Consider the following 18195-nt stretch of genomic DNA (forward strand, 5'->3'; position numbering starts at 1 on the left):
GTTCCAAGCTCTTTATTTGCAGAGTTAGAAATGAGAAGGCCTTGCCACTTACTGTCTTTTCTCTATTCCCTCCTCTCCCATTTCTTGTTTTATTTATCTGTATCTTAACTCCCGCATAGGTACCCGTGGCTATTGGCTAATTCTCCATATAGTATTTAGTGCTCGAGATGTTTCGGAACCCTGTATCAAGAGACTACTGGGCAGCCCTACACTGTAAAATGGTAGTTTTTATAGAAAACTTACCTTAGATAAAAATAGCAAATATATATGGAGCAGTTACTACATACCAGTTATTTAATAACACAAATTAATTCATATAAGTTTTAAATAATTCTTTGAGATAGATCTATTATTTTCTCTGTCATTTTCAATACTTTGTTTTTATTTTAAAGTGAATAAACATCTCTTTTTAGCTAATAGAAATAGAGGGATTTCTGGCTGTCTAGAACTTTTAGATACATGAGATGATTTTAACCCATGACTCCAAAGCATTGAACCAAAATGATTATTAATTATTGCTACAAGAAGAAGGGCTCTTTATGTGTTTCACTGAATTAAAGTTTTAAAACATCATTGAAAAGACAGACAGCTATGTCTTTCACCCATCCCATAAAGAGCAACAACTTATGTGATGACTACGCCATGTGAAAAATTAAACTCTCAATATTTGATATTAGCAAGATCCTTTTCACCATGGTCTTTTTAATAATGGTTTGAGTTATTCGAAAAATATCACCTCAAAATTTGAGAGAGAAAAAAGCTTATAGGTACCTTACTATATTAATTCAAGTGATAGTCCCAGGCCTTTCCAGTTGTATTTTTTAAATTTATTGCATTTATCACACGAATAATATATATTCATGGTGGTAACATGTAAATCAGTAAGAAGTCAGGATGGCAGAAAGAAAGAGAGAGAGAGAGAGAGAAGAGAGAGAGAGAGAGAGAGAGAAAGAGAGAAAGAAAGAAAGAAAGAAAGAAAGAAAGAAAGAAAGAAAGAAAGAAAGAAAGAAAGAAAGAAAGAAAGAAAGAAAGAAAGAAAGAAGAAAAGGGTGAAGGGAGAGAGGGAGGGAAGGAAGAAAAAGTAAAAGAAGAAGTAAAGGATGAGGAAAATTACCATTGACCTTGTAGAGTATATCTTTTGTTTCTTTTATATGTGTATGTAGATATGTATTTTTAAATGAAAATAGCATGCCGTACTCTAACCTACTTTTATTTTTATACTAAACAATATATAGCTTTACCGTGTAAATAGATATACCTTGGATAATTAAACAATTCCCCAATTACTGGATATTTAAATTATTTCAATTTTTTACATCTTTTATATAACCATAATTAATTTCTTAGGATAAAGTCCTAGAGAAAGAATAAGTGGATTAACAGGTAAGTAACAGGTAAGTAAAATGTGAAAGTCTTTGATATTATTGCCAAATTGTCATCTAAGAAGCTCACACAATTTATATTCCTACCAGTAGAGTTTGAAGCTATCAAAAAATACTGTTATTCACTATTATTCACTATTATTTTAATTTTATTACCAAGAAACTTTTTTTCAAACATTTATGAACTGTTTATTAATTGTATGATTTCTAGGTTAAGAGCAGCTCTCTTTTCTTATAGCTTTAAACTAGATCACTGAGAAACTGAATTCTCAATTGAACAAGGCACAAATATTATGAGATTCTGCTAACTGTAATATACTGTCTGATTTTAAAGTCTCAACATGTATAGAGTCTGAGCTAGAGTTCATCCGATGCTTGAGACTGGCACTGACCGACGCTGTCAAGGACATTGTACAGGAGATAATATCTGTGATGAATTCTGGGAGAAACTATGAGACAAACCTAAACAAGCACAGTGTTCCTGAATATTTGCTTCAGAGCATTCCAAAAGAATGGAATTATATTCCAAAAGAAACCAAAAAGAAAGAATCAAGCAAAGGTATATTTATTTTTCTGTAAGAACATATCCCTGAAGAAGCAATTTTCTAGGGTATGAGATCAAATAAAATTCTAAAAGTGATAATATTTGTAAACTATATTAGTCTTATTGTTACCATGTATATTTGAGACCTGTAATTTTCCTGAGAGTCGTATGATCAAATAATCTAGAAATAAAAATTACTCAAATGGTCTTTTTATTTAGTTATCAATTGAGAATTTTCTGTGACATTCTGTGTTCATGTTAGTATTTACAGATTAGTCACATGATTTTGACTGATTTCCTCTAAATCTGTTGAGTAATCTAAAATTCATACTCTCAAGAAGATTGCATGATATTCAGTTTAATTATTCTTTCCTTGAAGTTTTCCCCTGCAACCATCAATTATTACTTTCTCTTCTCTTGTTGACACACCTATATGTGTAGCTTTCAGGTCAAAAATAGCACCCTATTTAGTAACTATGTGTTTTCCAGACACGGTATTTTCCCCCCAAATACCTGTGGTCCTGAATTCAGTGCATTGTTCTTATTCAGTGTGTCTACCAAGTGTATTTAAGAACTATCGGTTATCTACATTATTTATTTTATTAATCAAGTTTCTTCTTAAATGATTTCTTCCTATCTAGATGTTTCTACTTTCTGAGAAATTCACAAGATTCCTTTGAATATATACTATGTATCTGTCTATATCATAAATAGTTAAAATTTTTATAATAAACTTTTCCCTTTTGTATTCATCTTTAAAGAAGAATATTTTTTCACTAACTCTAAGGAAATTGTCAACAGTAAAATATTCCGGCTAAACCCACTAAAGTTAACTGAAGGGACTAGACTTTCTTTCATACTTCTTCATGATGATCCTAAATAATGTGACTCTTATCCAGTGACCTTATATTACAAACTCAAATCAATTTTCTATCTGTGACCTTTCATAGTAATGTTTTAATTTTGTTCAAGCCCTATTAAACTTCCTTTGAATCTAGTAAAGCCATTTAATTGAAATTGGAAATGTCAGCTTTTCACTGCTTAAGTTCTTCCTTGTCTGAGTTGTTCCCATCTCTCTTTCATTCTAGCTTTTAGATGTTTCATAGATTTTGAGCAATTCAGGAGGGATGATCTATAGTTAATATATCATGTCATATGAGTAGCACTGTTTTGCTTGTGGCTTTCAAGTCATTCTACCCATGAACAATTTTACTTTCTAAAAGCATTTTGGAATTCTTCCATTACATTTCAAAGAGCCTCCAATTCCAAAAAAAAAAAAAAATGCTTACTTTGTAAATATAAGATCTTGCAGTTTTCCTTACTAAATAATATTCTTCATAAAATTATCACTAAGTACAATATTTCTTTGATAGACAGCCATGAAGGGGGTTGCAAAATCACATAAATATATGAAAGAAGGTGGTAAAGTGATTTCATGAAGCATTTTGGGCATTCCAGGTAGCTATGACAATAGAATTACCATAGTTCTTCATTCCTTCCCTCTTTTAGAGTGACAGTGCTCCAACTTTATTTTTACTATAGTATTTAAGAAAGATAATATTTACATGCCAGACATTAAGTTACTTACTCATTCAACAGATATTTACTAGGTGAATTACTACTACCTACCAGGCACCGGGGTTGAGACCAGAGGGAACCTGTAAATAAAATATCTCTTCTTAGTGCTAGAAGACTAGGTATAACTATTGTCAAATGCGTACAAACACCTCAGGGGATGTACAAGACAATTCTTGGGTTTGTGAAGAAAGAAAGAAATTAAACTTTACTAAAGTTTCATATGAAGATTGCCATTGGTCTGTGAGTGAGCCAGTTGTATGTTGGAAACAATATTGTTGGGGGTGGACAGGGTAACCTCACATCTTCATTAGCTTTCAGTATAAAATAATGAATTAAGGTTGTCCTTTGTATTTCAGAATCTACTTTTAACAAAATTAATTCTCATAAAGAACACAAGTGGCTTTAATATATTCCTATAAATCAACAGGTCAACTGCAGTTTAAAACTAATACCGAGAATGCAAGGGAGAACAGTGACAAAGTGAAAGAGTTCACATTTTGTATTCCTAACATGAGCTCTTTCTCAGACATATTATAAGGAAAAACAAAATAATCTGACCAGATTTGGGGGAGAAAAAGAAAAAAAGAAAATGTGTGGTAAAACCATTTGAAATACGGCTTCCCACATATTATCGTTAAATATTAACCTTTCTTAAATGAGTGTCATGCCCTGAGATATTAGCTAAAGATAGCTTGAAGTAATTTTGATTAGTAAAAAATTTCAAAACCAAACTTTTAAAACATGAAGACAAACTTCTCTAATCGTTTCTAGCAATGCTTTAAGTCAAGCATATTTAATCTAATACTTTGCAAAATTTATCAAAAGACCAATAAATGTTATTTTGGAGAATTCTAACTTGATTTTGAGAATTCTAACAGGTTTTTTTTGAGAATTCTTTACATGTTTCCAGTTAAGGGAACATTTGTTCTTCCTGACACAATGAAAATGACAAAACATGGAAAACACTATGGTAACAAACTAAAATGCATTTCTTTATTTCTTTGTCAGCAAAGACTGTTCCATAGAAAACACAGAAGATTTAAAGAAATAAATATTACAATAAATTATACAATGTAGGGGATTGTAAAAGAGTTGAATTAAAGTTCAGATGTTTCTGACTAATACAGCTCAGTTTAGGTATTAGCTCCCTTATTCAAAATGCAAATATACAAAGAACTAGTTGTTTTGTTTCTTTGACAACAATTAAGTGAAAGATATACTAGAGAGTATTTTTTTTAACAGTAAATTACTTTTTAAGTAAAAAGAATGTTTTATGGGAAAACTTTGGAGTAATTGCTTTAACTGAAACTGGATTCTGGAGAGGAAATAGAGATAGCACCACAAGGAAAATGTATTCATGGCATCATTGACATGCATATTGTTGAGGAAGAAATTGAAGGCAAAAATACACAAAGTGCTGTAGGAAGTCATTAAGATAGTTTATTTTACAAAAAATAGAAAGATTACTTTTATAAAAGCCAGTACCACCTATAAAAATATCATAGCCTCACACTTAAAAACTTAGAAATAGAATTTTTTGACATAATTTAAAATATTCCAAAGAAGAGTTTAAGTGATTCTTGAACATTTTTCTTAAAAATACAAAAACAAAATATTTTTCAAGAATAACTAATTGACATCACAAATGATGAAGAATTATTATCATCAATAGCCTTTGCCCATTTGGTGGCAAGACTGAAAAACAAGTGCCATGATTTCACAGGAACTTATTCACATACTGATTCAAGAACTGATTCAAGAACTTATTCATATACTGATTCAAGAACTGATTCATGTGTGGATCTATGTATGTTCATTTAGTGGCTTTTACCTTATGACAGCCATTGAAACCAAGTATTCAAACAAACTGAACTTAGAATTACTGTTTGCAAAGTGTTAAGCCCAGATTTTAAAAAATGACGAAGCATGTTAAATCACATTATGCTTACTCGATAAATTATTATTAACATTTTATATAATTAATAAACACAATTTTAAATAAATTTTAAGACATTATTTTGTCTTCATTCATTATAAATTTCCCTTTTGCATGTTTTATAATTCACAAAATATATTATTATAGCCAGGAGTTCATGCATAGGAAGGAAGAAATAATAAATATATAAATATACATATCACATTGCATTTATTCTAAAACACATTTTTTCACACTTTATCAGCTTTGAAATTGGGATGGCTCTTACAATATATTACATATATATATAGTGTAGCTAGAAGTCAGCTTATTTCAATAAAGACAGAAAAATAAATGTGTGGCATTCTTAAAATATACATCCCCGGAGTGTTGTTAACATCATCTTAGACTCAGAGCCCCTGTGATTAGTAGAATGGGTTTATTAATTTATCATCAGCCTAAAAGTTCTGATTGGAATTTGCCTTATGCTTTAATGAAGTAGTTGGGGATCTTGTACTTGAAGTCCTCAGATTTTATAAAATATCAGAAGTGCAGGTGTGAAGAGAATTGGTTATCTATACCTGATATCTACTTTGATTGTCAAATGTTTACTTGATATCTGCGGTTAAACCCTCTCTAGGATAAATGTTATATAAGTAATAATTTTTTAAGACAAACACATGAATAGAGTGTTTGAGAACCAGACACATAAAGAAGTATAAAATATTTCAAATAATTGCAGAACACATAGAATTGCGGTCACAAAGGAGTCTCTTAATTTGTTTTATCTATATTTTAAGCCTCATCTAAGCATATTAATTTGAATAAAAGGAAAATATTCATTGAGGAACTATTTTTTACCAAGTACCAAACTAAATGCTTTCACGTTTATTATTTCATTTAATACAGTACTCTTATGAGATCATTCAAATATATGTTGGACCCAATTTACAAACTTATAAAGACTACTCTAGTTAATTTTTAAAATGATTCTTAAGTTGTCATGAATATCTGAGGAGTCACTAGACTAGGCATGTTTTCTGAGAGCTTTGTACTTTTTAAAAGCAGAATGACTTCTTTAAATGTCACAAATGCCTTGAAAAATCTTTCACATTGTTTCATAATTTTTGTTAAGTAACAAGAGTAAGGAATATTTTATTGAAGAACTCAAAGCTATGATCTTTTGATTTCTCACTTAGTTCCAAGTTTCAAATTCATTTACATACAAAGTGGATTAAAACACTGTGTCTGGCATGTGGGATACTTAAGAAGCAACGAGATTTTTCTCCATGCTCTCAAGGAGCTTTCAGTCTACTTGTAAGGATAACTCATGAAGACATAAATAACAATATAACATAAACAATAATCGATGATAATACAAAAGATGATACAATATGGCACATTATGGCTCTACTTACCAAAATAGTCATATGAATAATATGTTCGAATAAATCCATAGGAGGACAAGACTTTGAAATAAGAGTTGAAGAATATGGATGACCTAGGAGGAGAGAGGGCATTCCATGTGAGAATGTAGAGATATTTACACCCTAAAAGGAGGGCCAAGCCATATTTTGAGGAAAACAATGAATTTGGTTTTAGTTATAGTGAATTAATGATGACCAGGGCAGAAGAATGGAATACTGACCAGGGAGCTGAAGTTGTACCCTGGAAAAAGGCCTGGATTGCTATCCTGGAGAAAGACCAAGACTGAGGATTCCTGAATCATCTAGAAAATGATTCTCAACCAGAGAAGATTTTGCCCCTGGGACACATTTGGCAGTGCTTGGTTGTCACAACTGAGGATGATGTTACTGGCATCTAGTGGGTGTAGGCCAGAGATCCTGCTAAAACATCCAATAATGCTCAGGACAGCTCCTCACAACAAAGAAGTATCCAGCCCAAAATGTTATTAGTTCCAAAATTGAGGAACCCTGATTTAGACAGAGGGTATTAGTAAATTGTGCAGAGAAATAACACCTAGCAAAGGACAGTGTATAGAATCATTGGTCAATAGGCCAAGGACTTCTTAGCAAATATCAACCTTGAAAAAGTGTTAGGAGGAAGTGAAATTAGCATGGAATACAGAGAAGTGAAGAAGACAAATAGAGGTACCCATGAAGCAGTAGGTGGACTCATTTATTCAACAAATATTTATTGAATGACTATTACATATGAGGTACTAAGTGCTGGGATACAGCAATGGCTTCGTGGAGCTTACAGTCTAGTGGAGGGTGACAGAGAATGAACAAACAGAGGAGAAGATTATCAGGTGATGATAAATGCTATAATAAGAGCAACAAAATAGGGCCTAATGACAGGGAGGGACTTGGGCAGGAATAGGAAAAGTGTAAAGAAACTGCTTTAGATGGGATGGTGAGGGAAGGTTTTATGAGGAGATGACATTTGGGCTAAGAACTAAAAGTTATGACACAAGCAGTGATGATTCTGACATAGATTCCAAAGGAGCAGAAGAAAGGCTTGTGGAAGTAAAGGCCACAAAGAGGTCCAGCAGCAGTGTCTTTGCATTTATTAGTTGAAGACATCTGGGCTCTTTAAACCTGCAGTCTTAATAGATAAAAATATAAATAATAATTCTAAATTTGCTAATCTTCATTCATGGGAGAAAAAAATAAACTCAACATTTGGGAAATTTTAGGCAGTGCTGCAGGGGACCCCAGCAGAGTTCTGTAGGAATATGTCAAGCACTTACTCTTCTCGACAGTTTTCTCCACAAAAATTAGACATCCCCATACAACACTCAACACAGCAATGGAACATAAATGCTAATATTAATCATACCTTTTCTTTCTCTTTTCCCCCCCCAGGCTTCACAAGGCTTGCTGCTCAGGCAGTATCTATTGTAATCAGCAAGTTACCTACGGTGATTGCATGTTTGCCTCCCCCAATTAAATACTTCTTTTCTCTGTCTGAGAAGAAAATGTCAAAAAACTTTGTTGACTTGAAGAAAGCTAGCCTGCTTGTCTGGAACTTGATTGTAATTATATGTCGGATATTTGAGGATGGAAACACTGTGGAACTTTTAACAGGTGCCTCCCTTGACAGATGGAGTAAAGAGAAACTTGGTTTAATCTGTGAGTGTTTGGAAAGCATCATGGGAGAGCAGACAAGTAGCCCTAATCAAATGACCCAAAAGGTCATACAGAGCATTGAACAGCAAAAACCCAACTGGATTGAATGCCAATTACTGAAAGCAAGGAAATTGAGCACTGAATGGTAAAGTAGTTTTTCTTTCACTAAATTTCATCAAATACATTCACAATAACAACATCTCCAATAAACAACAACAGCAAAATCTGTGAGATAGCCAGCAATGGTCATTTTGGTAACTTCATGGGAACTTTGATGATTATCGAAAAAAAGATAAATATTCCATTAAAAACTGGATTGTTAGACATTCCTTGTCTTATTAAAATTTGAACCCCATTGATACACTGGAACATTATACTTGTTTTGTCACCATCTTAAGGTTTCTGATTAAAAGGGTAGTAGTTAAACCCAGGAGAATTTGGTTTCACTCCTTTTCAGTGTGCAAACAGGTATCTATCTAGTGGATAGCCTGGAGCATTCCGTAAATGGATTGGGCATGGAGATTAAATTAAGAAGGAATTAATGGATATAAAAGGCTTTTTATTGCTTTCTGTGTACCTGATTGTCAAAAAGGTACACATTTTTCATCTGGTAATGTAAGAATCCCAGAGGGCAACTGGGGCATATCACACTTGAGCTATAAACACACCCAGCTGTTTCTTTATGAAAATGTCAGCCTTCTCATAGCTTTGTCACCAAGAGCTAAGTGATTTGTGGTATTGCAGAGATTTTTAAGAGTCCCTGATGAATTTAAATATGTACATAGAGTCCTCCTGTCTTAAAATTAGTCTTCAGTATAGAGTTGCATAATATGGATAAAGGAATTATGGTTCATATGGTCTACAGATCACCAAACCGGGGCCTTTTTTTTTTTTTTTTTTTTTTACCACTCACACACATTGACCCCATTCTTTTAAAATATACTCACGTTGCTAGCAGATACTATTATAACTGTCTGCCTGAAATGACTACAGGTTGTTAATTTTCCTAGTACAGGTAGGTTGTAATAAAGCTCAGGCTTTGGAATCAGATGGGCAAATACAAATCCCTTATAAGTGGGCCATCTTGTGCAAGTTGTCTCAAATCTCTCAAAGCCTCATTTGCAGGGATGACACCAACCCGATAGAGTTGTTTTGAAAAATTGAATAACATTCATAGTTATTAGCATCAAACCTAGAACTAGTAAGCATTTGTTATTTATAAACTATTAAAATACATTGAATTCACTGGTTAGTGTTAGAACAAATACTCTTTACTGATTTATATTGATATGTAAGACTTTATGTTAGTCCAAACGAGGAGATGCCAGCAATTATGATTTTTGTGGTCTTGTCATACTGATTTCTAGACATTTACTTCTGGGATGTCCTACAGGTTGGAATAACAATAACAGTCAGGCAAAAGCTTAGTAGCAGTGACAGTGACTCTCTTAATCTTCACATTTACATTCGATACCAATTTACAGGCTCTAATCCAATGACTAAAAGATTAAGGCCAGATTGTCATTATCCATGCCAGTGGTTATAAAAGGGAGAGAAAAGAAGAAGAGTAAAAATAGCGGAACTGACTATAGTTACACAGTTAGATTTACGGTACGGCTGATTTGGGAGCCCCTTTTGCAATAAGATCAGTTTAAAGTATGTCTCAGCCATACATCTAGGACTCTATATAGGAATCCATAAGTAAAATTGTTTCCTTAAGAGTCAATTTTAGTTTAAGTTGTTGTTGTTGTTTTATAAACAGCACCAACACATCTAGTATCTCCTATGAATGGAGTTGCCCAGCTAATATTTGGTTGATTAGCAATCTGCTGCAATATGCATCCAAAATGGAGAATTGCCGATTTTTAAAAATGTTTTACAACCCTCAAAGATTCTGAATATATAGTATGTAGTTATGTAATTAGCACAATGCTATGTCTTAATTTCTCATGAAAATGCAAATTAAAGTTATTTATTCTATTTATTAGAAAGAGTTAAATTTGACTTATAAACTCACTTTAGATATAATTTCTTCCAGGATTTGAGTGCTGTAATAACATTATTGACTTTGATTTCAAGTTGGGTGTTTGATATACAAGTAAACTTCCACCTTTACATATTTCTCATAAATAAATAATCATTTATTTCATAGACCTATACCATACCATAAAGAAAATATATTTAAAACCAGAATGTCTATGTATAGGTGGAGAGTTGCCTTGGCTTTACCATCTATATGTTTTTTTAACTATGAGAATGTAAGCATTTAAACTAAATGCTGCTTCTGTTAAGATAAATGAAATCTTAATTTTCCATGAAGATTATCTTGGAGCTATACAATATCATTTAGCTAGATTTCTTTCACTTGCATCCAGATTTAACTTTGATTCTATGGAAATTGTAAAAATAACTGCAGTGGAAAGGTGGCAGCTGTAAGCTTGCTTGTCTTGCATACTGCCTGAAAGCATTACTATTCATTAAAATAACCTTCACTTTGTAGTAACACTCAAGCTGTAAACAGTCAACTTAGATTCTAGAGAACACACAGCCTAAAAAGTAAAGAAATGTCTGTCTTTGCAAAGTAATTTGTCGAGTTGAAGATTATTGTTTTTCATCATGGTGACCCTGACTTGGCTGGCTGGGTGCATATACAGATTAAGATTAATGCAGTTATTCCTTGGCTAAGGTCTGCCTCTTTCAGGGCACATTCTCCCTAATGACATGATTGATAGGCAGTCCCAAATCCAGAGAGGAACTCATTAATCATAGCATTGACTGAATCCAATCATTTGCTTCACCTGCACAGTGATGGACAGGAAAGGATACAATTCGGGGGCTGACACTGAGGCACTCCTTTGTCAGAGAGTCTCAACTTTTACAATGTCAGCCTCTACAAATCCTGACAAGAAATTTTGCTTTCAGCCTATATGCAGCTTCAAGATATTTACAAACTTCTTTTATTGAAACAAGGTCTTTTTGATTGTTTGTTTAAAGATTTATTCTAGTTAATAAAAATCTCTAAAAGTAGGATTTGCTTTATTTTTTTAGCCAGCTTATATGATCATAAAGTTTTAATTTTATTTTTTTAAAAGAAGGGTGTTTGAAGCTACATGTGGAAGCAATATAAAAGTTAATGCCCAGCAGCTGGGTATCATTTGGTTCAGTCTTCAGGTCAGCGGCACTGACTCTTAGCAGAACTAATTTTATAATCATGGCAAAATCTTAGTAATGAATTGCAGTATATAGCTGATTACACCACAGTAAATTTCATCTATCTGGGACACAGTGGAGAAACATGCTTTTTCTTGGTTTTCTTAGATTGCAAAGCCTAACATGATCAATTGCAATTAGAAAATTAGTGTGGAATATATATGATGTAAGTTGAATATCACAATTTATTTTGTACTGGTATAGTTTAGGAATTTAAAAAATATGCCATCCACTATTACTATGTAAATAATGTTTAAAATCAATGAGCATGTGAGTTCTTAGAAAAGAAATGTTTCACAAATATAAGTTGCACATTCCTGGTGTAGTGATAATAGACCTTTTTCCCAGAAGAATAATAGTGACTTTTGCTAAGTATCTGTAACGAGAAGAAACAGGAAAATATTTTTAAAAGGCAACAAGTGTCAAAAGGCCAATTTAAAATACCCAGTGGTAAGCACACTGCCAGGAAACACCCAGCCTATATTTAGCATAACATGCTCCCCCTTTTGACACTTTAATTAGTCTTTAATGTGTTCTAAGACAGGTGTAAAGAGGAATCTACAAAAGAGAGAATACCAAAGCTATTTCTGGCATTAAAGATACTTTTTATCCTCAAAGAGAAAATACAAATTATTTTTTACATGTTCTTAAGAAAGAAATGTTTTGTTTTCATCCCATGATTATAGCAATTTCAACAATTGTAGTAATGGGAAAATGTTTTATAGATAGGAGTATAAATGCAATAAAGAAATGTTTTAAAAGAAATGATTCATTTTTTTAAAATGCTTTCAGATGCTTAGTTCTAAGGAACTGTTTATACGAGCAGCAGCGGTTTGGGAAGGCTTACCTATTTGAGCAAAGTCTTTATGGGTGCTTTGAATATGAGACTTACATCTACTCTCCACAATCTCTTTGCTTATTTTCCATCTTTACAATTCTTCATCACTGATATGTATATGCTTTCTTTGTATTTAGTACATTTATGGCAATAGAGAAAAGCACAGCCTTAGAAGAAGGAGATATTGCTCTTGAACTGACTGAGCAGAAAATAAACATGATGGTCCTGGATATCTGCCACAAACCAGGTGGCAGCGAGTACCTGAGGCAAATTTATCACATCATGCGGCTCAATGAGGTAGGGAAACGGCCTTTTTACCGAGCAATTAGGTGTGTACTGGCCTGAGGCAGCGTCTGCTGGCAGCTAAGGGTTAGTCAAGAAGGTGATAATACTTCTTAAAGTCAATACCAAACTCAATATTACATTATTAATAGAATCTATTCAGCCCCGGCTGTTCTGCATTTGTACAGCAGAAGCTTCACCGAAAGAATGTAAGTTTTATTTATACGGTTTAAACAATAACACGGCTCATAAACTCAGTTCAGCTCTGAATCCTATAGACTAGAGGTATAGTTTTGAATTGTGCATTTGTGACTGTTAAGCTGATGTTAAAATCTAGTGTTTGTGAAATGAAGAATTTTCTAAAGAGAGCTGTTTCTCTTCTATAGACATCATATTTGTGTTGGTAAAGTTGGAAATTTCTTACATAATGAGAAAACTTCAGAAGAATATTGAACCATTTTAGAGAGCAAATAGCTTAACCCAAGAAAAATGCATTAATGCACAGACACTGGTGAGAACCACTGTCATGCTTGTCCACCTCTCAGCTGGGTTAAGCCTCTGACCTTGCCTGTTTCTGGCTGTTTTAGCAAAAATGTAAAGAGCAAGACTCTGTTATCTACTTAAATTAATACAAGTTTGCTCAGTAATTAGGTTTTTAATTTGAGCATATGTATCTGAATTAGAATATGATATCTAATGTGAATAAAATTATGGTTTTATTTACAAACACATGAATGTGTTTTTTGGAATAGTAAAAATTGTATAACATGAATGATGTGAAGATGTAGTGTTTTATCCCCCAAAATCGTAAATTTTCAAGTAGTGAATTAAATTCCATCACAACATTTTACAGCTGAGTAATATAAATGTTCTTCCTGTTATTACCTACCTGAAAGTTACTCTAAGTAAATCTTGCTACCTAGCTTTCTGAGAGCTAATCAACTAGTCAATAAACAGGTGATGTAACAATAGTGTATTCAATGATCACCTGAGAAGGATCACCTCAGGGACTAGAGCTCAGTATGTAATTGTTATAAAGTAAAACAACCTATTCATTCTTGCTAATGATTCCTTAAAGCTTGTTTGGGGAACTGGGAAACTCCAGTTCCTGGCCTTGACTAACTGAAAGACCTCCACTGTGAAAGTCTTTATTGGTGTGTCCACCTGGCCACCAAATTGGCCAAAATAACTGGTGATTACTGAAAAACAGATGTAGCAGTAGGGTTCACTCAGATCCATAGTAAAATGGCATTACTGTAGTTTTGAGACAGCAATGGCTAGTATAGATTGCCATTCTGACAGACTAGTCTCCTTTTTACAAGCTCCATAACAGAAAAGGTCAATAATCACCAATAAGCAAAATCGACAGAAATTAAGTTGGATATTCAAGGAGATCCAAAGGCTATTTTCTCCTTGTGGAACTCATGGAACTCTGAGGCCATTGTTCTGAACACGTATATTTTGAGATCTAATGCAGTAAGATTCCTTTCTGGGGCACCACCACATTTTGATCAATTAAGTTCAGAGGTATGATTTCATTACAACCGAACATACTTACTGTTATGGCAATGTCTATCAGATGGGATGTTGAGCTAAGTACTCGGTTTGTCTCTTGTGCTCAGTGAGACACAGTACCCAAAGGTAAGAGGAAAAATGTAAGACTAGAACCAAAGTAAGTAGTAAAGTTGCCTTGTGACTACTAAAACAATGCAGGCAGTAAACCCAAATAATGCAAAGATCATTAAGTGACTAGTATAATACTTGTGGTTGCTTTTATACTGCGAGGTATTCTTATATTGTAGGTGAATTCGCATTGTGATGTGTTTTCATTTTATGAGCAGCCTTATGAGTCTTTGGCATGTTCAGGTATGCTACTAAGTATTTGCAAAGGTATTATAAAAACAGAATCATTTATAGGTATAGGCCTGGGTGAGGGGAAGAATGAGTGTGCCATCGAGAGAGAGCAAAGTTATGAGAGAAAATGAGTTTTAAAATGTTTATCTTTGAGATAAAGGTAAGATGAATGAGTGTAAAAGCCATTATTAGTCATCGAAGATCCTGGCCCTGAGCACAGATGAGGGAGGCTATAAATTTGGTGGTCTTCAATGAGTATGGTAGTTGAAGTCATGAGACCGGTGGAGCTCTTCAGTGGAGAGAAGTAGGGAAACAATGGGTAGAGAAATAAGCTTTGATGTAACTGCACAAGGATTTTCAAAAAGTACATTTTTTTTAAAGAAATATACCAGATTAGCAGTAAATCTGGTTAAAACAATGTAACAGAAAATCTGAGACTTTTAAGAAGAGGTAATGACAGGTGTCGATATAGCAGAGGGGGTCAGAGAAATTAACGAAGAAGAAAACACCACTGTATTCACAGCTACCAACAGAGCACTTTCTCTATTTTGAATTGTGGAAATGAAAACAGCCCAAATATGGTCAGGTGAAAGGAAATCAGTGAGAAAGCTTATTAGCCAAAACAAAGCAGTTTTTCTAATGAAAGGAGACCATTTTATTCCTTTTTAAAATTTTACTTTCAGAAATTGTAATAGAAAAAATTTTATTTCTTTTAAGAAATCTAAATCTAGAAATACAATTGTTGTCTGACAGTTTTGTCATTATCTAATATTAAGAACCTGTGTGTGTGTGTGTGTCAGATACTACAGAATTGATTTTTAAAAAGAGATGTGATCTACAATGAGCAAGCTTAAGAAATCAATGTCATTGTTAAGTAGTGGTTTCTTTAGAATTTTAAGGTTTTGGGATCTGAAATTTTCCTTTCACAGTAAATACAGTGGGCATTCTCTATTCATGAAGTTATAGAGGCACAGGGGTAAAAAGCACAGTTATCCGAACCGGACTTGTGGCTTCTTCCCCAACTCTAACCCTCATCCCTGAGTGACCTCAGGCTTGTCCCCTGACCTTTCAGAGCCAACCATTGGACATGATGTGAGCTAAAGTTTCCCAAACTTTCATATGTCTACTAATCTCCTAGGAAATCTTAACACTAAGATTCTGAATTTGTCGGATCTGAGGTTCTGTCTAACAAGCTCCCAGGTGAGGCTGATTAGGCTGATCTGCACTTCAGATTTAGAGTTAACAAGGGTTTTCTAGAAAACTTCTGAAGTTCTTTTTGGCTCCAATTTTGTGAACTTAGTCTTAATCCTAACCCTGAAGAAAAAAATTATATAGTGACATGTTAAAAATTAGGAGAACATTTATATTATTTTATTTATTAAGTGACTTGCTTATTAACAATAAGCATTTGATATGATAGTTAGTGAAAAACTTTTAGTCATTTTTGTTTGTCGTTTTCCAGAAAGAGTCCTATAAAATAGATTAAGATTATTCACCTTATTTACTTTTGTATGGAAAATGAAGTATAATGAGTAGGTTGACTTTTTTGCCTAGCCTATTACTGGCAGTTGGGGGATTAGAATTCCATATTTTGAGCTCTTATTGTACCTTGATATTTTTCAGGCCACAGCATGGAAATAGTTTAGGGGCTTGCATTATAATTAATTCTACATAGAGTGAGGCTGCTTGTAATAAAATATCAGAGTCCTTAGTGCTCTGCTGCTGAGAATGGAGTAGGTAGCACGTACACTTAATAAATGAATAAGCGGTCTTGTACTGTGAGTAATCGTGCACCTGAATTAAGTTTTGGTAACCAGACATGTTAACACAAGAACCAATGACAAAACAATGACTGTTAAAAAGATTCTGATATATCGAGCATACATTCCTTATGTGAGAACTTGTTAAATGCTTTTCTAATCTATTCTATATATTAGGTGAAACTGTTTTTGATGGGTTTATTGCAAAGCTGATTGGTACTCTGCTTTGTTTCTTCTGAAAATGCATTCTGTCTGGAGGCAAGTAATACACTGTAATCTAGCATATGTGCTGAAAGAGTAGATTTGGATATTGATCAGTTTATTTTTGAAAAGAATATATGTTTCCCACCACAACGACTTGTAATATTTTTTTTCCCTTTAAGGAGTATTTAAAAGAACAGCTGTTTTCCATGAATAGTTCCGAGGAAAAGCCATTACCCACCCGACCTTTAAAAACAACCTTGAAGAGTGTGGAGGATCAGCCTTCTGCCTTTAACCCTTTTCATGTGTACAGGGCGTTTAGTGAAAACATGCTAGATCAGGTATGTAATGGTAAATTTAATTTTAATTGTGTGGTTTCTTTACACTAGTAAAAAAAAAATTGGTTTGTATTTGAATAATTACTTATAAACATTTTTGCCAGAAAGCAAGAAACCTTGTATTTATTTGCATGGTCTGGACAAACTGACTTTCAAGAAGTTATTTTACCATCTTTCTATTTATCAAACTGATTCATATGTTTAGTGTGTAAAATTTAGCTTCTGGCCAGGTCAGTTTACTGTGGGCAGAGGGAACATCTGTTTGGCTGTGTCTGCAGAAGGCCTGAAAATCCAGGCATTTTGTAACAGTCTCCCCCTCACTTCCCACCCCTATCCCCTAATACTCACACTCACAAAACATCTTGGAATCTTTAGGAATGTATCAAATTATCAGGTAAATTATAAAATAGTTTAAAATTAATTGTAAATAGAGCATTGTGCTTCTATTTTAAATGGCAAAAGGTAAATTCGCTTCTTTATAACCCTAAACACAGTATCTGCATTTAAAATAAAGTTGCTAATGATCTTAAAGTCAGGATGGTTAGAATAAAGTCAATGTGATAAACGCCACACATTTTTAAATGTCAGATTATGCCATTGTTTAAGCCGAATGTTTCAGTAGTTATATTAAAAACATCATCTTTATGCCAAAGTATTAGAAATCTAAAGTGGCTTTTGCTTTTTTCATTCTTTTGATAGCTTTTCTGAGAAGCCTCTTGACAGACTATTTGATCTAACAGGGCAGAAGAGAAGGATTGCTTGACCTAGAGCTCTGATGAAAATAAGAATTAAAACAGTGGCCTAATTCGGGATGCAGATAATATTTTTACCATGCCTGTTACAGCCCAGGTCTACATTCATCAATACTGTAGTAGAATAAGACCTTCAAATGCTGACAACCCGGGGCAGAATTCTCCTGCTCTATGACAGGATTGTGGTGCTCCATTAATCAGCAGGTGACAGGGCATAGTTCTTGCTGGATTTTAAACATCAGCCTGGACTCTTATTATCAAAACTATTTAGTTTAAGGAGTATAAGCATCTATAATACTTTACAATCAAATATATTGTATAAGTTTGAGTTTATGGGCTACTTTCCCAAGTTACAACTTGGTTTGCTCCAAACCATAAATAATCATTGTAGCTGTTAAATTATCTTCACTTCATTTAAATAAATGGCTTATTTTATTCAGTGCTGAAAT

At 33.5% G+C, this 18195-nt stretch overlaps 1 protein-coding gene across 2 annotated transcripts in view; it reads left to right on the plus strand.

Moving 5' to 3' along the window:
• KIAA0825 (KIAA0825 ortholog) overlaps nt 1-18195 on the plus strand; it is a 352289-nt gene that overhangs the window by 150328 nt on the left and 183766 nt on the right. For both annotated transcript variants that reach the window (XM_036226108.1, XM_036226109.1), the window contains 4 exons: nt 1717-1941; nt 8248-8656; nt 12697-12856; nt 16839-16997. In XM_036226108.1, the coding sequence (XP_036082001.1) occupies nt 1717-1941; nt 8248-8656; nt 12697-12856; nt 16839-16997 (953 nt within the window). The remainder of the gene's footprint in view (nt 1-1716; nt 1942-8247; nt 8657-12696; nt 12857-16838; nt 16998-18195) is intronic.

This window comes from Rousettus aegyptiacus, unplaced genomic scaffold (assembly GCF_014176215.1).
Source record: "Rousettus aegyptiacus isolate mRouAeg1 unplaced genomic scaffold, mRouAeg1.p scaffold_m13_p_8, whole genome shotgun sequence".
Taxonomy (NCBI): Eukaryota; Metazoa; Chordata; class Mammalia; order Chiroptera; family Pteropodidae; genus Rousettus; species Rousettus aegyptiacus.